This window comes from Metopolophium dirhodum, chromosome 6, assembly GCF_019925205.1.
Source record: "Metopolophium dirhodum isolate CAU chromosome 6, ASM1992520v1, whole genome shotgun sequence".
In the NCBI taxonomy this organism is placed as follows: Eukaryota; Metazoa; Arthropoda; class Insecta; order Hemiptera; family Aphididae; genus Metopolophium; species Metopolophium dirhodum.
In genome coordinates this window covers 19,822,921-19,849,452 of record NC_083565.1, presented here as the reverse complement: position 1 = coordinate 19,849,452, position 26,532 = coordinate 19,822,921, and the positions used below count along the sequence as shown (strand labels likewise).

General features: G+C 28.5%; 1 protein-coding gene across 2 annotated transcripts in view; it reads right to left on the bottom strand.

Annotated features, from left to right (window-relative positions):
• Positions 1-26,532, bottom strand: part of LOC132946887 (pyrokinin-1 receptor-like) — a 76,486-nt gene that overhangs the window by 17,622 nt on the left and 32,332 nt on the right. For both annotated transcript variants that reach the window (XM_061016996.1, XM_061016997.1), the window contains exons 2-6: positions 25,915-26,194; positions 16,697-17,038; positions 13,419-13,635; positions 8,904-9,207; positions 1,044-1,279 (exon numbers count right to left, since the gene is read on the bottom strand). In XM_061016996.1, the coding sequence (XP_060872979.1) occupies positions 1,044-1,279; positions 8,904-9,207; positions 13,419-13,635; positions 16,697-17,019 (1,080 nt within the window). In that variant the 5' untranslated portion in view covers positions 17,020-17,038; positions 25,915-26,194. The remainder of the gene's footprint in view (positions 1-1,043; positions 1,280-8,903; positions 9,208-13,418; positions 13,636-16,696; positions 17,039-25,914; positions 26,195-26,532) is intronic.

Sequence of the window (26,532 nt, the reverse complement as noted above, 5' to 3'; positions counted from 1 at the left end):
ATTAGATCTATAGATGATTGTCACTTACTTCAATCTAATTTAGACAATGTGGCTTCCTACTTATGTTCACTAGAACTTAGTCTTAATGTGAAGAAGTGTCTAACTATGTCGTTCACTAGAAGTCGATCTGTTATCCCCTTCCAGTACAAGATTTATGATTCTTCCCTTGTATCAGTCATGAGCGTGAAAGACCTAGGTATACTTTACAACCCTACTCTGGATTTTCACTCACACATCGAATCTTCGTGTTGTAGGGCACTAAAAGTGCTAGGATTTGTGAAGCGAGTAGCTTCCGAATTCAAGCTAGAATCATCGATAAAGTGCTCTATTGTTCCTTAGTTAGATCTATTGTAGAATATGGCTCCGTGGTATGGGACCCACATACAACCTCCAACTAGCTCCCTCCAACTATAGCGTGTGCAAAGACGCTTCTTATCATTCGCTGCCTATGTACTTAAGATAGATCATGTCCCTCATGACTACTTCCCGGTGCTCACTGAACTACATCTAACTTAACTGGCTGATAGAAGAGCAACTGCTAATCTATCATTTTTACGAAAGCTCTTGGACGGATCAATAGACGCCCCCACTCTTCTCTCCAGTATAAATTTTAAAGTACCACAGCGTTCCCTCCGTTCTTATACAACCTTCTCCATCCCAAATTGTTCTACAAACTACGGCCGTAATAATCCTATCTATCGTATGATGCGCATAGCAAATGAACAACCATCATTCCCTACCTAAACTAATCTTATTGTTATAATTGTTATTTACTGTTCTATTGAAATGTAATTATTAATATTTAAATATTTAAATGTAATTCTATACTTAGTCTACACTTGTAATGTAATTGGGCTCTGCCCGTAATGTTTGAAAATAAAATAAATAAATAAATATATAGGTATATAGGTATATCTACTTTATATAGGTATAGCCAATATTATACTCTTATTATAGCGTCAGTCTATAATTATATCATAATATACGTGGATCCCACGCCGAGGACCAGTGTTCAGGTAACATTGATAACTATACCTACATACCTTGAAAGCTCCACGGAACTTCAGTGACATAATATGGTACAGTATTGGATTGATGGTGGTGGACACATAGTAGAGCACGCCGGAGATGTACGTGGAAATGCCGTACAGCTGATGGAGAAACGGTATGTCCTCCGCGTCCAAGTTACCTGACGATGCATGACTGGACCCGAATATGGCAATAAGCCTTTGCGCGTGGAACGGGGCCCAGCAAATGAAAAACGCCACCACGACGGCCACTGAAAATTATCAAACGATTAATAATATTGTTCTCGTTTGATTTATATTTTAAACTGTATTTTTTCTCATAGCATATTATGTTGCGACAGAAGCACATATTATATAGGTTTTAGCATATTATACAACAGAGGTGCATATTATATTATATTGCATACGATTTTGCGATTTTCGAAAGAAAATATCGAATAACAGTTAGAAAGACCTTTTTAGACTTGGAATATGATTATAGAAATGTCTAACCATCATGATAAAGTGGAAAAATTGCTTGAATAAATTTGTACTTGACTATTTGCATTATAATATTATATGCACTCACCGGTTACTACAACATATAAATATATAACATTTCACAGATATATTATGTGTACTAGGTATAAAATTAATATAAACATATTTGTATAGACCTATTATAAACCTCACCGTTCCACGCAAACTTTACTTTCCTTTCTTCGTATAGTTTTTTATTGTATTTTAATTTCAATATAATTTGTTGTTGTAACTAATATAATTTTCAAACTATTTTAAACAAATAGTAGGTATGCATGAGAAATGGGAATATTTTAAGAAATCAGAAAAAACTATTTTTGTTGTGGTATATTTTTTCCATCTTACGGGACGAGGATTTCTAGATGTGTCTAATTATTTACGTGATGTATATAGGGTTGGAAATTTACTCATGAAATATTCTTCACACATAATGTTGCTATGATGGTATTGGCAATATATTTATTTATAAGTTCGTAATAATAAAAGTTTTTTTTTATTTCGTATACCACTGAAATTAAACAAGATAAAATTAAAAAGTACCTATAGACGCCACCAAAAAGTTTTTAAACTATCTATACTAAGATAATACTGCAATATTTAGAATTTTAACTGAAATTTGTACAACTTGTTCAACGCCCCAATAATGTGTAATAATAACATTATGCTAACGAAAAATAAATAAAATATAAATCATATAAATCCGATTTTTATTATTATCATATATAGGTTTATTATAAGTATAAATCGTTTTAATATATACTGTAAGTTAGTTAAATTAATAATAATTATTTAACAATCATATATATTATTATAATACTAATCATAAACATCGATTGCAGGGTATAATAATATATTTTATTATAATATTTTTAATATACTTACAGCTGGTACAACATAAAATAGTTGCAATGATAATTTGATTTTAATATGAAATTAAAAAAAAAAACAATGTCTAAAATAATAAATCTAAAATGAAATGAGAGTAAATATAATAATTAGAATAAATAAAAAGAATCAAACAAATAAATTATTTTTGTATCACGTGAACTTGATCCTATAATCCTATCAGTTTATGCAAGTCCTTGCTGCGAGCCTGCGTTTTCAGAAAATCTAGATATCACTAAAAACTACGAAAAAAGTATTATTTTTACGCGTGTGCTTACACACGATTTTTTTTTTATAGTAGTACCTATATAGAGTGTGATTCGTAATAATATATATAATTTTTTAAAATAAGAAGGATTGTAATCTTAAACTACTTTAACGATTTGACTGGTAATAGTTGTAGAAAATGAACGAGTTGTTAATTCTGTAATAAAATGAATAATATAATCAAGTGCAATAGACAACAATTGATTCAACGTATTACAAAAAATCCATTGTTACAAAGTATGAAATTGTAACCAAAGTTAGATAAACACATACCTACTAAATTGTTATCTATTTTTTTTTTAAATCCAAGTGATCTCAGTATGGAAATACTTGGTTTACTAAATAAATAGAAAAGTATTCAACTACCTATATTCGATATTATGAATATCATGATATACTCTATTTGAATTCCCTACTTAAATAAATATACTCAAAAGTAATTTTAAAAAAAAATCAGTAATTACAATGAATACTCGAAGTGTTTAAATACTAGTACTCAACAATCTTACAACACTAAATGTACCTACATAGTACGTTCCTACCTACTCAATATTAAAAAAGTAAATCTATAAATTAATTAAAAATAAGATCGTTCAACGTTTTATTAGTCTTAATAAAATTACATTAACTCCTTTCTTAACACCAAAAGCACTTTATTTTGACAATATTCGTTGTTTTATAGTAACAATTAGTTTCAAAATTGACCCGTAAGATTATGTACTTTGTGCACCACATAAAATGTCAACACATAAAATATACATTTTACGTAGAAATGTTTTTTTTTATTATAACTATTTAGTATTAATATAATTAAATTTCCACCCCCATTGATATCGAAGATTATGAAATGTCAAACTAATTAAATACAATATTATTAACGTATTTTAATAATCTCATGAATATTATCATTTGAAGGGTAGGTACAGGGTAAAAACTGCAGTAATAGGTAGGTAGTTCATTTCTGTAAATTTTTCAGGAAAGCAAAAACAAAGTTTATAGAGTTCTACGCTTTTAACCATATAATTTTTAAACAGGGGGACGGAGTGTCCGAGCGGACTAAGGCGTCGGTTCAAAACCTCGGCTGCAGGTGGCATTTTTCTTCGGGCAAGTCACGGTGTCCGGAGAGAAGTGCCGCCATCCCCCACCCGGGTATGGCAGATACCTACGGTTGCTCACAAAAAAATCTGCCAAACTAACCACGTGTTTAAACCTACAGTATTCTCCCCCACAGGCCACAATTAAAAACCACCCAATGGCCTAAGTTGCCGCGGGTTAATTAATAAGAAAAAAATTTTAAATAAAATGATTATTCTGAGTTGGACATTAACGGATTAACCTGTTTTACCTACAACCGCATGAAGTAAAATTTCACCACTATACATAACTTTTTCCTTCAATAAAAGCGGACTGAAAGGTTTTTTCACTGAATTGATTTCAACACTGAATATTACTCTTAAAGTGCTATCAAATGAAATCATAAAATCAAAATCAATACGAAAGGACTATACTACCGTTTTCCCCCTAAACCCTAGTTCATTTAATAATAATAACAATAATAATAATATAACAATAATTTAAATTGTTAGATAAAAATCACAGTAGTTGATGGTTTGAAGTTTACACTCTAATTTGTTCATTAATTGTAATGCGTTTATCTACTTTTATTTTAAATTAAATAAGCTTATTGTGTTTTATTAATAATAATTGTTGAAATATTCGAATACCTAATCAAAATCCAATAAACTCTTCAAATATCTGTTGGATATTTTTTAATAATTTATTGACCATACACTAAAAGTGACACATTTTAAACATATTATTTGTGTTATTTGCGTACTAATTAATCACCTCCTGATTAATAAACAAAAAAAAAAATTGTTTAAAATATAATAATTATATTCTTATAATACTATGGTATAGTATGAATAATATTAAATAAATCTAATTTAAACCTATAGGTAGTTGTTGTGAATGAAATATAATATAATAGCCCATAGAAAATAATTATAATTCCTGAATTTTATTTAAGTATCTTAACTAATCTAACATAGGTAGGTCATAAAATACCTAAAATAATGCTTATAAACAATGTGTTAGTTTTTTTAATTGAAACACGCTTTTATATAATATTGTGATAGTATTTAAATAATTGTCAATTTAGAATTCTATACCTAAAGAACGATGTAGAGAAAATATCTTCTCTACATCGTGACCTAAAGGTCAATGTAGTTAAATTTGTACACATTTAGAGTGAATATCTATTTCGATTTTAATATTGTAAAAAAGAAATATATTTTTACTTAGCATGCATTAATTTTAAATTCGTAAATTTTATTATAATTATATTGGATATTTTTCAGGTTTAGCATGTTTTTTTATGTTAATGCGTGGGTATAAAATATGTAGTGAATGTAGTATAGCACCTAACATATATTTTATAAGGCTTTATTCATTTTCTGTCTATTTTTGTTTATTGAAAAATATTTTATACAGTTTGAAGTATTTTAGTATATTGTTTATAGGTACTACATTTTTATAAATAAATAAAAATAAAACTTTTATTATTTTTTTTTATAGTGGTTTTGTATGGGTTGTTTCAAATGTTTTTCAATTACATATACCTATTATTAGAATTCAGAATACTTTTCTATAAATGTTGATGAATAAATATCAAATATTGAATAAATAGTTTTAATATGACTGTAATGGGTATACTTCAAAAAATTTGTTTTATACATTTTGTATTTTGATTTTTCTAAAAATTCATTATTATAATCCATACATTGATATCACAGTAAATATGTTTTAGAAATACCATTACATTACTCGTCAAATATATTAGTATCCAATAACTAGGCCAAAACTGAGTTACCTACTGTAAAAATGCAATTAATTTATTTTATTGTTTGTAAATTTATAACATATGTGTTAATATGAAAAACACGTGTAAGTTAACAAATAATACATTTATACGACTAGGAGCAAATAAATCGTCTTAGTAGTTGAAAACTGTTAATAAAGTCCAAAATATAGGGGCCATTAGAAGTCCTGTTAAAATAACTCTAAAATATAACTCTATAAGATTTATCGTAATTATTTATCTTAACAATAAAAGAAACCCAATAAAGATGAAACTGTTTTTATACCGTAGCATAGATCGATATAAAATGGTTAATGAAAATAATAAAAAGATGGCCATACCGAAATAGCTTGACAGAATATCGCGTATATATTATGTTGGCGTATTAAGGTATCGTCTAAAATTTTAAAATTATGTTAGATTAATATATATTGTTATTGCCTATCTATAGGTAAGGAAGTATTTCTACTGCAAACAAATTTCGTTCCGATATAAAATATTAAACAATTAGTAATCCTGTTGAATCCTTTCTATGGGAATCGTTTTTGAAATTCTTTGTCACATTAAGTTTTGGTCAGTAGTTCTTAGCCAGCAAGTTTTAGTAGTCTAAAAATAATTAGGTATGCTTGAAAAAAGAAAACTAGGTTAAGCTCTATTATATAAGAGACAGAAGTGGACAAAGGGAGTTTTTCAGCATAAATAATATATTATTATATTTTAATTGTGAGTGCGTTTATAAGTATAATATATATAACATACATATTATGTAAAGTGTTTTTGTGTTTTTCCGCTCTTAGCGGTTAGGTTGTCATCCAGTATGTACGGTTTGTAAATATTGTAGAAATAAGATAATAGATAAGAAAATAATATAATCAAATAAAAGTGTGAAAATTAAATAAAATAAATAACAGTATTGAGTATTAACATAAGACGACAATAAATGTTTATGCGTGGGAAGTAATTGGTGTATACGACAATTGTTTTAAAATCAATTATTATTATTTATTACTATTTGTTTTTTAACACCCAAGCGGGCAAATTCACATATTATATTAAAAACGCGAATAAACAAAACATGTGTAGATAACATAATTTACAATGCAATAAATTATACTGCAAAACAATGGTAAATTAACTAAACAACAAATACATTTTATCAACATACCAGCTTCAAAACTAGGTTAGAATTTAAAACTCATGTAGAATTATAACTACCTATAGCTATCAATGGCATATTGTGGCCATATTATAGGATTATACTACCTGAAATATTCCAGTAATGTTTTTATTTTACTATTAAGTTGAAAATATTTATTAATCAACTATTCTACAACAGGTCAGAGATGTGCAAAAAAATGTTAACCTTGTAATAATGTTTAATGTTATATTACAGTATTAATATATGTATATGATGATATTCGTAACTACTCCCTAATTACATTATCGCTTTCAGACATACATATATGTATATTATAGTAAACTAGTTGACATGGCAATGCGTTGCTATTGCTAGGTTTTTTTGATTATGCGAGCCAGTGCCGTAGCCAGAAAAACTTTTTTTGGGAGGGGGCACTTAATTTTTTCTCTAGCCTTTGAAATGCTAGAATATCTAATAATGACCCCTTTGTTCATAAAGTGTATCTCCTCTTTTTATGACTTTATATTTATGTTAACATCTATGGTACCGACATTTAATATAACAATGTATTAATATTATTGTAAACTATAGGTTAATGTATTCATAAAGCATATTAGTATATTATCATTATATCAAAAATCAAAATGTGTTGTAAACAATATATTCCATTTTTGTTCGAATATTATAAAAATTTACTAACAAAAATTCAAGACTATATTAGGGCTTTTGAAAGCTGGTCGTTTTTTGTGCATTTAGACCAATAAGCTGGCAAAAATATACTTCCAGAAGTCCAATTTTAATTTCAAAAAAATATAAGAATTTCTCAGCTTTTTTTCTGTGTTTTGTAGGGAGCAAATTTCTTTTTTTTGTAATATTAAAATAAAAGTGAATTTTGAAAAAAAAAATAAAATAATTTGGTACTATACGTCTATACTAATTAAACAAATCTAATTAAATTACAAATCAAAAATCCATTTCCTCCATAACCTAGAAAAGAGATTGAGGAATTCAAATATGTTTTCAAAATTAAGATAGGGCTTTTGGTACTGCGTGAATTTTTCTTCCACTTTTTGGGAGTTTCGTGGCACACGGGAGTTGAACATTTTTTTATCATCACAAAATTTAGTGACATGACTGCGCGTATGTACGTAACTGAGATCCAAGAATCTTAGCCGTCGTTTATCTTTAAGTATACATAAAGCGTTCGGGAACTCACACACACTAATGATCAGTCACACAGCACTAACGATGGATGTACAATATTTCCTGAATTCAACTTCTTTAAAATGGTTCGCTTTCGACAGCCTCAACTTTTAATTTTTATCAAACATATGATATAATATAAAACAAGCCAAAAATTTCGGGGGTTGGGTACGTTTTCCTAGTGCCCTGGCTACAGCACTGATGCGAGCAGTATATTTGCAGGTATAGGCATCTATACCTGTGGTAGATCGCAGACCCCACGTGGTGCTTACGTAAGTGAACAATTTAACTTTAAAGTATCAAAGTGATACAATCAATTAATACACAATCCTAACCTAACCTAACTGTACAAAAATCCGATTAATATAAAAAAAAAAAACAAACATTCGTATGTATAGATAAAGAATAAAAATTAAAAATTAAAAAAAGAAAAAACAATGCAATTAATAATCATAATAATTATTATTATTATTATAATTATTATTATTATTAAAACCAAAAGCATCAATTTATAAACAAAAATGTCCTGAAAAAACAATGTAAAAATAATGCTAAAAATTTGTTTTCCGAAACCGTGGTTCGAATTCGAGACTTGTTTAAATCCCTCGTTTGAAAACCTCCCCGGGCTAGACCCCTTATTTACCTTTTTCGCGGTAAAATTGTAGCCTATCTTCTTCCCCGTGGTCTAATCTATCTCTGTACCAAATTTCATCGCAATATTGATGAACGGTTTAGGAATGCATAACGGAATAAGGTGCAAACATTTTTTTGTCTTTTTTATATATTATATAGATATAATCCTTAGATCATTGCGCGTTGCAATCTAGATAATATTATAATCTAAAAGTATTTTATATAGAGACAAATGACAACACAACAAAAAGACAAATACAGGTAGCTCATACTTGTATAGTTATATCTAATAAATGTATTATAAGTGTATAACATAAAATAAATTTGTAGTAGGTACTAAAGGTATAATATGTATCGGTATATTACTTACCGAGCATTTTGAGGACTTTCGGCGACGAGTTGGCCCTGTACTCGGGCGACGACATTTTTTTCTCGCCGTGGGTCGATCGTACCGTGATGGTGCGTTTCAACTTGTCGGAGCGCCGGAGTCGGAGCCCGATGAGTGCGTAAAGTACAGTGATCACTGTCATTGGCAGCAAGAAAAACAGCAGCGTGGACAGCGTGAACGACACGGTTGACAGTTCGATGTCCGTGTCCATCAGAGGTATGCTCCGGATATTGCACTGCCTCAGTTCCGACGAACCGTTCCACGACGTGACGGTGAATTGCAACGCCTGAGGATTTGACGTTTCGACGGATTTTAGTAGGAATGAACGGACTATTGTTATTTTTTCCCGTCCCACATTTTTGAATTTAGCCTCACTCGAGTTAAAAAATAAACAAATTAAACTGAGGTTTTTGGTATTTTTAAGTCGATTATAGCTAATAATTGAGTATCAGTAGAACACGGCCATTATATAGAATGTGGATTACATCATACATATTTTCAAGCAATTAACAGTATGTTAATGAATAAGAAACTTTAATTTTTATTTGTAAGTCTCTGCAGACAGGTATCGAACTGTCGAAACATGGTAAGTCGACAACTTAATTAATCTTGACTAAAAAAAAAAAGTGAATCAATACAATAATAATCTTTAAATCAATATCAGGTGAATGCTTCTTATAAAGTCATTTATTTTACATAAATGAATGCAGATGATACGATTGTATTTGTATTATTGTATTTTCAGCATTCATATTGACAAAAGTGTACTAAAACCGGAAATGTCAGTTGCAAAAAATATTTTTAAAAATAAGTTTCGATAGAAAATCGTAAAGATTATACCGCAATAAGAGTAATGAGTATTGCAATGGAACATATTTTAAAACATGTAGGTAATCAAAAAATCTGTGTTTTTTAATTCGAATAAAATGTTGAACGCAAAAAGGTGTTATTATGTTATAATATAGTATATGGAATTAAATTAAATTGGTACATAAAATGGTGTTTTTCTGAATTAAAATTTCTGAAATGAATACGTTAAATTATGTCATAAAAAGCTCCACATAGTTTCTTATTACATTTTCTTAAATCAGTATAGATATTTAATGATAGCAGTTGAAATGTTTATTGTTTGCAAAAATAAAAATAAATAAATGGGTTTAAGTTTTATTTTGAATTTTGATGTATAATTAATATATATGATTTATACATTTTTTAAGTTAAGACCTATAGACTATATTATTGATTATAAATACTAGTAATTATAACCAATGGTCATATCAATACCACCAATAAAATAATATTTCGTTGAGATCTTACAAAGTTTAATGTAGTGTTCATGGTTAATCGTTTAGTTTAAAATGGACGTAACAAAACCTAGTGAATTAAAACTGTAACTATTTCTATATAGTTCCATATTCCATGTGTTTAACAAATATAATATTAGTTTACTTGAATCAATTGCTTAAATGTAAAAATATGTTGTTATTTTAAGAAAAAAATATTTCTGAGTTTACTAAAAATTGGAATAAATTAAAATAAAATAAATTATTGGAACTGTGAAATAAATGAGGCTGTTGAAAGTTGGTCATTTTTTTTGTGTATTTAGAACAATGAGTAGAAAAAAAATGAACTTCCAATTTTAATTTTTTTTGCTTTTTCTTTGTGCTTTGTAGGAAATTAATTTATTTTAACATAAAGTAAAAGGAATTTCGAAATAAAAAAAGAAAATTAATTTGGTACTATTATACTTATTAAAAAATACAACAAATCAAAAATCCATTTCCTACGTAACATGGAAAAGAGGATAAGTAATTTAAATATGTTTTCACATATATTAAAATCAGGCTTTTGGTACTCGATGAACTTTTCTTCTGCTTATTGAGGCTTTCATATTGAAACTTTTTTGATTGCAAAATATAGTGACTTGTGACTGCGGTACGAACGGATTTCCAAGAATATTGGTCGTAGTTTATCTTTAATTACTTAAAGCGTTCGAGGAACTTACGCACACTAATCATCAGTCACTATAGTCATTACACACACAGTCACACATCATTCATGGTGTATATATAATATTGCCTAAATCCGACTCCTAAAAAATGGTTAGCTTTCAACAGCCTCAATTTAAGACTTAAGTAAGGATACTTAGAAATGTACTGATAATTAAAAGTGAACACAATGATAACAAAATTTGATTATAATACATTGCCTCTACATAAAGTGTTCAAAATATTGTCGTGTACAGCGACTGTAGCTTGAATTAATATGTTTTGTGTAAATGTAAAATGTTAGTCACTAGTCATAAATGACAATTGACAAACAAATACATAAGAATGTGGGAAGTGGGTTTGATTAATTTTTTTGAATCGTTCTAAAATAAATGTTTTTGACAGTTAAACATATTTTTTGGTAGGTGAAGTTATTTGTTTAAAACAACAAAATGACGTATCTTAAAAGTACCAACCAATATTTTTCCATTCTGGATCAAGAAAAATTGTGTACTTTCGTAATTAAAATATTGGATAAGTTTGTGTGAACTGTGAAGTATATAAAATATATAATTTAATTTTAAAAGTCTTTACGAGTATATTAATACAAATTAGTGGAAAAAATAGGTATGTAGGTACTCAAAATATACAACATATAATAATATTTTAGACTTTGTTTTTGAGCACAATGTTGCAATTTTTTATATAGTGAGAAAGATTTTCATTTTACGATGTATTATTTTTTACAACACAAACATGTTATATTAAATAAAATAAAATCTTACAAATTTACGAACGAAACACCCGTACAATTATAAAATGATATATAGTGCCCGTTAAATCAGCTCGCAGATTTAATCGTAATGTTATATATTAGACAAATGATAGAACTATCAACCTACATAATTGACCCATCTGTTGTGTTTTTATGTGGAAGAAACTTGCAGAATAAACGGATAAACAACGCGCTGTGCGTTGAAATGATCCACCTATTAGATACCGACGACAATTAATTATAAACCCAAAGGGATTTTCCTCAAACTTTGTAGGCTTATAATAATAAGGGCATACAACGATTATCTGGGAAAATTAGAGATCAAATACAACAACAATAGTGAATGTTGTAATAATGTTTAAATACTAAAGACGATACTGTCAACCTTAGCCAGAGAAGGGTATATTACAAAAATAACAAAGAGGGGTGATGAAATATGACTAAAAAAGTTAGTCCACTAAAGTGATCTACTAAAAAATAAATAAATATGTATTTCGACCAGATAAATTTGAGTTAATATTTTATAAATTCCACAAGCATTGCAGTTCATTCTTTCGCACAACCATAGCTGCAGTATTTCGGTTGATTCTTAACCGCGATCAGACGAAGGCTTCGAAAATTACCCGCACATATCGTCTTTACATACGTGACTGTGCCACGTATCCTAATTGGAATTGAGCATTGAGCATCGCCAATAATCTTTTTCTAAATTAATTCCTTGTGACTGACGAATGCTAACAGCATAATATAATATGGAAGCATTAAAGAAAATTGTTTTCTAGTACAAGAAATTCCGTTTTTTTTTTAATGATGATTTTAACTGTGCAATAATTAATATTATATAACATGTATAGATTTTGGATATAATACTTTCGGGGAAAGACACTATAGTACGTAGTTCATTTTCAAACTGTAGATGTAATTTTTGTAATTTATTCAAGATTATTGTCATTGATTGTATATTCGTATATATTGATTATTTTCTTGTACATTTCTATATATTATAGGTGGCTCTCCCCCCTATTTTATTTATAAATATTACCTAAATAAATGATTTACAACTTGTGGGTTTTTAATATTTGTGGACGATATGAAAATATTTATGCCAATCCATTCTACAAACGATATAAATTCCCTGCAACATGATTGAATTAAATTGATCATTTTCTGTATGGTGATTTAAATATGTTTTTGTTTAATTTAACCGGTCTAATGTGTAATATAAGTCATAAGTGGTAGGTATATCTTTCAACTCTGTTAATCAAGGTCATGATCTATATGTATCATCCTGTCAGCCGATTTATCCTTTCATTCTAAAAATAATTAGGTACTTTACAAATAGTCCGGTGTGTTGCCTACCAATATTGTGTAATCAAATTCATATAGTTTAAATTTTTTTCGATTTCTGTTCTAAGCTAAAAATTTGTATTTATAATTTAAATATTTAATGTATAATTTGCATTCGATATATGTGTTCAGTTAGTCTCTTTAAATGTTAATTTAACTAACATGAAATAATTTTGTTTTTCACTTACGGTACTCTTGCCCTTTGGGGTGTTATACATTTATTTATTTACTAAATAAACATCTATTATTATTATTATTATTATTATTGTTATTATTATTTTCATTATTATAATACTGACGTCTATCGTGCTCCCGCGTTCTTATCAATCGGTGTAAAATGTTATATTATGATATCATAATAGGTATTAAGTCTCAGCTGGGACTCACCTGGGGTATAGCAAACAACACAGCGACCAGCCATATGATGATGATAAGTTTTACTGCTCTTGAAAGTTTTGACATGCTCTGCGCCATGAATGGGTGGCAAATAGCCACGTACCGCTCCGCCGTGAACGCGGTTATGGTAAGTACGGTTGCATTGGCAGACATTTCGGAAAACAGACCTCGGAGCTGACAAAATATTTCGCCGAATACATATGGATATCTGCAAATAATTATCAACGCGTTTATTGTTTACGAGTTATTGCAGATTAACCGCCTAGGCTGACACTTGAATATTATATTATTGATTCGTGTTTATATTTCGAGCAGAATATTTTGTTTCGGTTCTCCACCTGTCGCTGGCTAAATATTTTTTCAAAAAAGTTTATCGTCGTCAGATGAAGTGCGTTTATTGTTTGAATGTAGAAATTGATAACCATGTAAAATATACCACAGATATATCGACAGTTTAAAGTTTAAACTGTCAAACTGCAAACCACCAGTTATAGCGTATTATGGCAAAATATACTGAACTGTATCAATTTATAATAGTTTAACGATTACTGCACATGATTGCCATACACAATAAGACAGTGTACTATAAATTATAATTCTTCAGTCCTCGATTATATACGGCCAAGGGCAACAAGAAATTATCGAGGGGAGCGCAATCAATTTTTATTTTGTAACAATCGTAATTTTTCCCTCCCAAAAAAATATAATTTCAAGCAAACAAGTTAAAAAGAAAATCTCATTCTGAACAAAAATCTCGAATTGAACCCCCCGAGAGAAACGAGTAAATGTTATAATTGAATAATGGAAAAAGTGAAGGGAGAACTGCACCTATTTGCCCACCTCCCTGTGAAATAAATTATTGTCTTTAGTGATGGCATGGAACATAATATTATTACAATTATAAATACAATAAATTAGATTTATATGATATAATATATTTAATTTAGGTATCACGCATTAATCAATACTATAAGACTGAGATTTCATGGTCCCTGTTGTAACTGTATCTTCCTAGTATTTTAGTGTTTCAATATGTAATCCATCCCAAACGTTTCATCTTAAATACAATTACGTCAATAAGAAATATGATAATATTATTGGAGGTAAAGTTTGAAATTGAGCCACTAGATGTGTCACATATAAAGCCTAATACGCAGTTAATTGGTTTTTCGACGAGTCGAATGAAAATATTATATTTTACTGCACCACTAACCATTATTTATATATATATATATACACAGCCGTCTTCGTGGCAGGACTTGAAAACGTTTTCAAAACCGATTTCAGAAACCGGTATAAATCGTTTTAAAACCGAAACCGAAAAAAATGGATAGATACCGGTATTAAAGTCAAAACCAAAACCGGAAAAAATTGGATACTGGTATTATAGTTTAAAACCGAAACCGAAAAAAATTAGATACCGGTATTAAATTCAAAACCAAAATCTGAAAAATTGGAAATCGTTATTTTTTTCTTTTAATTTACGTGTTTTTAAATACGTAAATTCTATTAATACGCATAATTAATACTCATAATAAAATTGAGATCATGATTAAAATGTCGATAACCATTTCATTATTCGCAAAAGAACATTGGAAACCGGTACACAAAACCGAAACCGAAACCGAAACCGAAATTTCTTAATACCGGTATTGTTAAGTTGAAACCGAAATCGTAAAATTTCAAAACCAGTATACAAAATCGAAACAGAAATTTCCTAATACCGGTATTGAAAAATTGAAACCGAAACCGAAATTATTTCAATCGGTTTCAAGCCCTGCTTCGTGGTAACATACTAACATGCGTACAGTGTGTTATCAATGAGGTAAAATAATATGTGTGATAATATGTATAATATATTATATACCTATAACTGTATAGGTATATTATTATGTCAGTATACGTATAGCAGACGTAATGTTGCATTCATATAAATTTTGTAAACATACATCTCTTTGATAACGCATTTCAATACGGCATTACAAAGTTTATAATACAAAGACGGCTCTGCGTAGTTAATATATTATACATCTGTGGTATATGGCATACACGAATCGCTTTATCGTTCACGTTCGAAGAATCATGACACACGTAATAACTGATAATTTCCATCCGAGTGACTGCTGATTTGTAATAACGTAACGTTTTATCCAAAGTCTAGTCGCTCATAGAATTCGAGATAAATATCAACAACACGGCAACACGGATTATGTAATATTATAATGTAGTGTATAAATGAAGGGGGGGGGGGGTAGGTAGTTTTTAACAGGTTTCCGTCAGAAACGTGACACAACAATTAACTGTATTAAATGTATTATACACTTTACAGGATCCTCGTGGGTGCTAAAATTACACTTATATAATGTCCCGAGTGCGTCCCGAGAAAAAAGATCATTTTTAGATTTATTGAAAATTTTTTAAACTAAAAACATAACGTGTTGTTACTGTACGTTTTGTTTATTATGGCATTGCTTCGCACATCAGCTCACTCACTACTCACAATCATTATTGACCGTGAATGAGATCCAGTCATGCTCTGTAGTATTATCAAAGTTGAAATAAAAAGCTTTATCCCCACCATTCCCCAGTCCTCACCATACGACCGTTGTTGTAAATACCATTATTATATTCTGTGTAAATACTATGAATATAATATCGTTTGTTTCAAACGAATCGTTTGTGCTATAATATTATAATAGTCAATCGTCGGACCTGTCTCTTAAAATATTTGATTGCGGACCGTGGACGCACTTCGGCTATGCAAAAGTATTAATTAAAAACGGACCTCGCTCTGAACATCTCCGCCCTCGTCCATACCCACCCACCCACACCTTACATATTGTAAATAATATGTATACATATATACTCCGCCACCGCCTTTGTGCCAAAACCTGCAGGATCAGATGTTATTTAATACCGTCGCCTGTTTAAGACTCAATAGCTATAGCTGGTACCCATAATACCGATCTATAAAGTTTGACCACGTTATAGGCTAGAAACCGGCAGGATAAATGGTTGAAAATAATTTTCACGTCAACACGGTTGATCACAATTCTACCAGAATATTTGTAATTGGGTGGTGGCATGAGAAAAAAAACGTAAGTACTTTATAAATTCTCGTTTATATAATAATATAAGGTTTTACCAAACGTGAAAACCTAATAACTTCATTAAACTTATATTAGATTTACCTATTTTATCCCTAACGCAATATAGATATGTTTATTTATTTTTAAACTTTGTGCTCGACGTTATCATCAGTCACTCACCTGGACCAAATGGACCACATTTCCTGCGGTAACCCAGACACCAGTAGTATGAGATCGGACACGGCCAAACTGAACAAATAGTAATTGGTGGCCGTGTGCATGTATTTGTGTTTGGCTATCACCATGCAGGTGATCGAGTTGCCTATGACGCCCGTCACGAATATCACAGAGTACATGATGGTCATGGGCACGACTATGTACAGAGGATCCCGTTTGGGCATTATGAAGTCATTGTCCCACGCATTTTCCGCAGTCAAGTTCAGCTGACCACTCTTGCTTCCGCCGCCGCCGCCGTCGTCATACAGGTTGTTCTGCAGTGACATGGCCGTTGTGCGTTATATGCTGAAAAAAATAAATAAAACGGACCACCGACGTCAGTATTATTTAAAGCACATCATCATTTATCGAGTGGTAAGAGAGACATTTTTCTCACCATGGTATTATGCATAAAATATTATATAGGTACACTTTTGGCCATTTTTTTACTGCGCGTGGCCTTTTGTTGTAGTCGTTTACGGTTATATGATATAATGTATTTTGTACTTTTCAAAAAACATTGATTTTAATGAAATAGGTGTTTGTAGTATCAATATGATATTAATAGTAAATAAAATATTAAATGTGTATGATTTTTTATGCCGCTTTTTTGTCAAACAAATGCAATTTTAACATTGAAAGTAGATTTTTAATTTATCAATTTTGAAAGTTGTCAATTTAACACGCATGATTTATTTGTTTACCAGCGAGTCAGTTTACCTTTCATCCGATAATCAATGCGTTTATAAGTATTTAAAATTACAATCTAAACTTCACGTATTATCCACTGAAGCTGTCTGCAACCAATCACAAAACCAGTGACCTGTTCTGGGCGTAAAACACGTTTAGGTTTTCTTGTACGTACCTACTCAAAATAAAACTAGCTCAAAGACAATTTGTAAAATCTGCAAAACTGTTATGATTAAATTTTAATATGTTTCTAGTGAAAAACTAACATGTAAAATATTAAAATACACTAGTACCTTATACGTGATATGAAACTGTTGAAACTTAGTCTTAACACAAAGCAAAACATAGATTATATTATTATAATGTTTACTTTTAAAGAGACTGTTGAAAAATGGTGACGAAACTTAAGAAGTTACGACTAATAAATATTAACTACTACACGCTATTAAGTATTCAATGGGCATGCGTTATATTTTTTAGGGGTGGTTATGAAATATTGCAACTCATCAAAATTAAGAAGAATAAATTGTTCAACATTACTCGATTTTTAATTTTTAATAGATATAATAATAATTCAAATGTACACAGTAGGTACCTATATAAGCTAAGCTGTAGGTATTACAAAGAAGTATACCTACTGCTTCATTAGTCGTAACGGTTAGGTATTATATCGAAAAATATGTTGTGAATGTTAAATATATATCCTTACGGTTATATATTATATAATATATAAGTGTATTATATAATCAATGGTTATACCTAGTACTTTTATATCCATTTATCCATAATCCATTGTCACTTAAAATAGTCATTTGATGTACATTTTTATAATCAAATTTTGATCTACCTATACAAAGAGGTTGGGTTAAACGAACGGCTGTAAAAAAATAAATGGATAATAGCTGATAAAAAAATATTAAAATGAAAATGATTTTCAATAATATGTGACATCATTAAACAGTCATTTAGTATTAGTCGCATTATAAAAATCCTTGTGAATATTAATTTTATTTTGTGATTATTTAATATTTTACTGAATTTTACTACCTAACGAAAATATTTGATAATCTTTTAAATACATTTACATCATGATCTCTATTTAAAGGCATTGACTCGATAACTTATATTTATGGACACTTATATAAAATTGTCACTTGGTCAATGATAATTGACTATTATTGTTCATTGAGAAACCCTAAAAATAAAAAAAAACAACAATATACCGAAAAAACAATTATATTTAATGAATATACTGAAAGGGTTTTTTTGTTTTAGATGACGTCATATTAACTATACCGAGGATTAATAAAAAATGTGAAAATTGTATAGAGTTGTAATTTTTTTTAAAAATGTTAATTATTCTGACAAAATTGTAATACTTATTCCGTTTAACGAGTAACACAGAGAATTAATTATCCAGCGCATATTTTTTTTTTTACTCCCTCAATGCATATAAATGCTCATGTTTTTGCGTAAACACAAATACAATATATTAATTGTTAAAATTTTCATAAATACAATTAATAATTTAAACAATTTTTAATAGTCACATGAACGATGGAGAGATAGGAAGGTAAATCTTTTTTCATTTTTCTATGATCAAAACAAACAAACGATGAACGACTATAAATAAAAAAATATACTTTAATGAAAAATATATCATTTTGGTTTTAATATAAAAAATGTGAGCATATGTCACTCTGCATTCCATATAAAAGATTTTGATTTTTTGTTCGCTTAAATATTATTATTACCACTATTACATAAGGCACATTCCTTCTGAATTAGATTTTTGTGAGTAGCACTTAACTGAGTCTTTCAAAACTTAAGGAAAATCGGAGAAGTCGCTCTGCTGCATAGTAGGTGTCGAGTGTACCTCGTCATTCAGTAGGTCACTCCAATGTGTTAAATTCAATGATAAATCATTATTAATACGATGAAAAACAAATCTGAGCGGAGACTGTGTGTCAACTTATATTACAAAGTATACTTTTTAATATTATTACCAATTAATTATTATAATAGTAGTTACCTAGGTAGGTATATACCGTACATATAACCTATATATTTATATCATATATTATTATTATGTTGTAAGCATGCCTTGAGGTATCCAGATTCTAGAAACAACTTATATCGTCTTCAATAAATAATAATAATGTAGGATGTAATAAGTGCAATTTATAAAAAAGGTGGATAAGTGGATGTCGCTCTGCTGTACAGTAGGTTACAAGTGGGTCACTGTAATGGATGGTGTTAAATTTGAATTCAACGATATAATATCATTGTATAAGAAAAACGATTCTGAGCGAAAACGGTCAGTCAGCCTATGATATTACCAAGTATATTTGATGATATTATTGTGAATAAAGTCATTTATATATTATAACCTATTTACGTGGAGCCTTGTTTTAAATTTTCAAAATCCTTAGCCATAAAAGTTAAACATTTTATACATTTTTAACTACAAAATAATTAATAAATTATAAATTTGATAAATGTTGTCAAAATTTGAACTTTAAATGCTTATAAAAAAAATTGTGCCTATATATTTTTAATATTTTTCAACTGCTATTAGAACGATATATCAGGAGCCTTATATTAAATTTTCACGCTTTTTTACCCAACAAATAAAATTTTATTGATATTTATAGAAATAAAAAATTAAAATAATTTAAAAATGACAATGTCCGTAAACAGTTCAAAAAGAGTCAAATTATTTTCAAAATTTTATGGTGTATAGGAAAAGTTAATATAAACATTCAGTGAAATTTTCAAGTATCTACAGTCATTCGTTTTTTAATTACAATACAATGAGAAAATTGTTACATGAGAAATCGAGTGAATATCAAATGTTGTAAAAATATAAATTTCAGACGCTCATAAAAATTTAATTTAAGTTTCTTGTAGAGATTTTTTTTTTTTGATAACGGTAGACAAACTTATGAGTAATCTTATATTACATTTTCAAATCTTAGATTTAAAAAGAAAAATTTTTATGAATTCTCAACTCAAAATAATTTGCTAATTTTCGTGATTTTTCCGTATTTTGTCAAAATTTGAACTTTTAATGCTTATAAATAAAAACTGTGACTAAGGATTTTTAATTTTTTTCATCTGCCTTTGAAACAATAACCTAGGAGCCTTCTATTAAATTTTCAAGCTTTTTTACTCAACAGATAAAATTTTATTGATATTTATAGAAAAAAAAACTAAAAAAATTTAAAACTGACAATGTCCGTAAACAGCTCAAAAAGAGTCAAAATATTTTCAAAATTTTATGGTGTATAGAAAATGCTAATATAAACATTCAGTTAAAATTTCATGTCCCGGTCATTACGGTAAATTACGGTCATTTGTTTTAGAGTTACACCAAAAACCAAAATCGATTTTCTCGAAAACAGATTTTGCGTAAAAATTCCCGTTTTTCCTTAATTTTTCTTTTGTTTTTCACGTCGCTTTTGAAAACTACTGGGAAATTTTTACTTTTGACCCCCCAAAGTACCAACTAGATTCACTTTCCTATCAGAAAAGTTACTATTGAAGAAAATCCAAGCACTTTTACTGTCCTAAAAGGTGATGACAGACACAAAAATAAAAAAAAATTAAAAAAAAAACACACATCATTGTAAAATCAATACATTCATCGCTTCGCTCAGAATCTAAAATAAAATTAGCAGAGATAAATATTTAACCTTTAAGATCACTGAAAGTGGCAAGTTATTTTGGAGTAAGCAACGTAAAAATGAGAATAAAATACATTTAATCAATGAAAATAATTACAAAAAAAATAAAAATCTAGTCATAAGTATTGTATAATATTGCATACCACGAATATCAGAACTGATTGAAAACCTATCCGTCCATTATTTATGTGGAACAATCATTGCCATTTTAAGGAAATTACAATATAATATAAATTGTTGAAGAAATTAATCGAAAATGAACATATTGAACATAATTAATTATTATAACTAAACACCTGCAAGGAAATTAGTAGATATTTACATTTGAAATTGAGATAACTTTTATAAATTCACAAGAGTTTAATTTAATTTAGTATAATATTATAACTTTAACACAGTAGCTTAGTGGAATAATTTAAATTGTATGTTTTTTTTAAATAATAAAACCGTGCTGGTTTGCATAAAAAATTGATTAATCGTAATGTTTATTTAAATAATTTTATTAAACCATGTTTAAGCACACATTCATTATATGTTTAGTGATTGTTTATGTGACTCGGTATAACAATACTTATTTATTCCTATACTTTATAGTAATAATAATTATATTTCGATTTAGTGGATGTTTGGAGGTTTATAGATAAATAGGTTTATAGATTAATTTATCAAAAATTAAAAATTAATGTGAATATTATTATTATATATATTTTTTAAGAATGTGTTTGATAGTTTTTGATTTACCTATAATAATGTCGGGTATAAAATGTTTATAAGTTAGTAAAATAATACCTACCTACCTAGAATTATTATTATTTTTTTTTACTGACTTAATATACTTACAACTTTACACTACAGATATATCATTTTACTACTTACAGCAGCTTATGTTATTTTCATTTACAATTATACATTTATTTCATTTCCTTTTTGTCTGCTGCAGCGTAGTTAAATGTTGTCCCTATTTTATCCATTGAACTCTGAAATAGATTTCCCCATTCCTACACTTACGATATCTGTCATATCAAATATCCTCGCATCAGCCGACATTTACAAAAATCGTAATTTGTTTAGTCTGTTGGCTGGCCATTTGCTATTAATTTTTAACAGTGTAAACAATTTATATAACATACAATATTTTATAACCAACTTTGATAAAATGTCTATCGCATATTATTAATAAATATATATACATTGTTCTGAAGTACTATTCGGTTTTCCTATTCATAACCTTTTTTTCCTAATTAATATTTTGAAATTTAGTTTTAAAAAATACTTATCATATTATTATATAGTATAACAGAACTTTTTTTAACACAGCTATTTTCATTCATACTATTTTTTTAACTACTCTAAACAAAAATACAAAAGCTAAAATTGTTGCGTTTTTGTTTCTTATAAATCTGAAATGACTACAGTCAATCATAATAGCTAGTGTATGTGTAATATTATTGTAGCAAAAGTGGAATTATTAATTTTTATTAAGAAGTATTAAAATAGCAAATAGTAAGTGTTGATGTTTAGACAGAGCCACAGAGGACGGGTAAAAAAGTATAAGTATATTTTGTATTTATAGGTGGGCGTACTAGATGACAAACTCGATAGACAGACATCCTGTACCTATATCTTATAATCTTTAACGTGGCAGTTAAATTTGTACCATATATTTTAAGTGGAGCAACTTATATTAATTTATTTAGTAACTTAGACTACTCTATAGACTATAGCTATATTATATCGTTGAGTTGTTATTATAATTATTATTTGTAGATGTCGTACATACTACATACTACTACGTTACTTAAAATTATTTTAAAACTAAGTGTAGGTTTTTAAGTTTAATACTTATTAAAATTTAACATAAAACTTATTGCATATCATTTAATGATCGTTTTATTTATTATATTTTATCTTTACGGCTATATATAACATACATTTTGTGTTAATTGTTATTAAATACATTTTAATGAGCATAAAATATGTCACTTGGGGCGTTTCATGAGTATTTAGTATCAAGTATCAACTATCAATAATGATAAAAACGTGGATGCTTGTCATTCAAGAAATGGTATAAATAAAATTGTAGGTATTATATTTTAATGTATGTATTCGGCATACACGTATATTTAGTGCACGTTATGGCATTATATTTGGCTCAAACTTAACTATATGGTTAACTTTATGGGAGAAGTTTAACTTGAATATCTGTTTATTTATTTTCCCACGATCCTGACATTTGTATACAATAAGTACAAAGTTCGTAAAAATAAATAGTCATGCATGAAGATGAAGTCATACATATTTTGCAAGCATTAATAAAAAGTTTAAAAGTACCTAAAGCGGAAAAATGTCAATACTATATGGTAAAAGGTCTCTCTTTTAGATTCTTTGACGTATGACACAAACTGTGTACTAGCTAAGCAATGTGCTATAAACCAATAAACATATAGCCTATATGGCTATGTCTATTATCTATATTCTGGTTCCATTTAAAAAACAGCACACTTTTGATTTCGACCTATAAAATGCCAATGGACAAAGACCGCACACTATCGGTCATTTTATAACCAAACTTATAGTGGATTAAAACTGCACACTATTTTTATTGATAAATAACGGATAAGATAATAAGATACTGTATATAATAATCATGCTATGCTAATACGTTTTAAGTCTTTAGTCGTCACTAGTTGGTGACGCGTAACGGAACTGCAAAGGAAGCGAAGTTTCGGAAGTCCTTTGAAACTTATTTCTGATAGAAGCGATGTGGCATCAACGGAGCCAATAATCAACTTATTAAACAATTATAAGTTTGCGGACACTCTTCTGTCAGGTTAAATTATTTTATTTTATTAATATAATATTATACTTTACATTTTATATAAATTATGCATATCATACAAATTTGAAATAAGTAATAGTCAACACAAAATATGAAAAAAAAAATGAATATTATTAAGCTTACATGTTATACATTATATTCGACCGATTTCAATAAATTATCAAAGTTAAAAAAAAAACTGATAGATACAAAAAATGAGTTGAACCGCATAGGTAAACCAAGAAATCTTTTATCAGAATTTCTTCAGTCATGTCGTCGAACAGTGTGAACAGTGGTATGTACTGAAAAAGTAGCAGCTGAAGACTGAAACAACACTGACTCTGTCTATTATACAGTTCATGTAAATTTGTAATATACGGCTACGATGGTAGTCGGTTTGCAATTTCATATACAAACTACAAGGCAACTCGGGACGCCCGAGTCATGCAATTTCCATATACGTATTCTACCTTTATGTTTAGGTTTAATTAAAAAGAACGGTTGGAATTTCACATTAAATGTTTTCCTCAAGAAACTACGGTTCCATATAACGAAAAATTCCCAATTGTTGAATGATAGTCGCAGCACTATCAACCAACCTGCAGGGAAAGGTGTGTGAACAATAAAATGTCGATAACAATATTCATCGCATTCAAACTATTGTTATATAGTATGCTATAGTGTATGGGTACTTCAAATAAAGTTTTTTTTATTGTACATCGGGGCCCAGGGGTAATCCGTATTATTGAAGCCGTGCGATGATTACTGACACTATTTACATTTGCAAAGAATCCGCCCAATATACACTAACCTATATACTTATATATATACCTAATATGTATATGGATATTTGTATATTATTTAATCAAGAATATGGCCCCAGTTCTATAAAAACCATCTTAATATTTTAAGTTCATCGAACTAAAATAGTGCTTTACTACTACACAAATTTACTGTAAATAATCAATAATGTTTTAAAACCACACGCCATGTATGCAGGGATAATTTATCTTTACATTCAATGATCTGATTAAAAAAATTTAAACGTCTTTAAACGGTCTTACTGAAGTAAATTATATATTATTAATGTCGATTTGATTGGTATTTATAGCGGTATCATATTTCTCGTTCTTGTAATTTTTCCTTTCTGACATAGACACCTGGCTGGTACAGATTTACATTAGAATATCGTTTACGATGATTCACAAATAAAACCAACCAATATTCTTAGTAAAATAATATAATTTTTGAAATATGCGTAATATACGTACAGTATATTATATATTATACCTACTGTTTATATAAAAACACCGACCTTGATTATGATTTATGTTTAATTGGTTTCAATTTGTTGTAAGCTTGTATATTATCATATAGGTAAAGGTTTATAAAATATGAGTCGTCTATAGGTTGAATATTTTAATTACCTACTCACTTGATTTCATATTGCAGAAATGTATTTATTACTATATTTACTAAAAAGATTTGTTTGATTATTTGAATATTATTTATAAAACATACCTACCACACGTATTCACATATATTGTTCTGAAATCATATTCAGATGTTAATAACAGCGTTATATCAATACGATAACATTACTCGTAAGTGTTCACCTTAAAATGACAGTTAAATGTTTTAACATTTAGAAAATAAATTAAGTGATTTAAAAATTGTACATTCGTTTTATACGCATTTCTGAAAAAAATCTACTAACAGACAATGAAAATGAAATAATCCAGTAGTTACCACAAAATTTCTATCTTTTAGTATAATATTATATGTTACATAATATAATATAAGCTAATGACATTTTACTTGTTTGTAATTGTAAAGATAAATTAAACTTAAAATTGCTTTTATTTTCGAAGGAAATTAAAACCGAAAAATTTTAAAAATTTTTGTTGCTTATTGAGAAAGAAACAATAATTTATGGGATGATTTTTTTATAAAAAAATATAGTAAATTAATCAATTATTTTAACTTACCTTTTATAATATGTACGTTTGATTGATTGATTAGTTCATGGTGGGTTTTTCTAACCAAATTTTTCTTAACTATTTTACATAGTTTATGGTAAGTGTTCAGAAACTAAGATCACTTATCTACTTAATTAAAATTCTTAAATGTTAACTAAAATAGTTATAATGATTTTCGTTCGTCTCGTTAGTTATCATTCTTGTTGTAATATTCAATAATATAAACTATGTATGACGACTTTTCTTCTTCTATTTCCGTGTTTAAAACCGATCGAAGTTGATACAGTTCCTGAAAATAAATTAATGCAGTTACAGTTAATTCTTTATTTTAATCTGGTTTTTAAATTAAATATTTACACAATTAACAATGGCTTAAAATTAGGTATTTCAGTTTATAGGTAATAGAATTGTGTTCAATAAAAACCACGAATAACATTCCTTCATTTTTTTGTTATTTATAGTAAGAATAGGATTTGATTGACCCAGAGGTTAGGGTGTCGTTTTGTTGAAATTCAAACTGTAATGCTTATAAAAAAAATTGTGCCTATGAATTTTTAATATTTTTTAACTGCTATTATAACAATATACCAGGGACCTTGCATTCAATTTTCACTAATTTTACCCAAC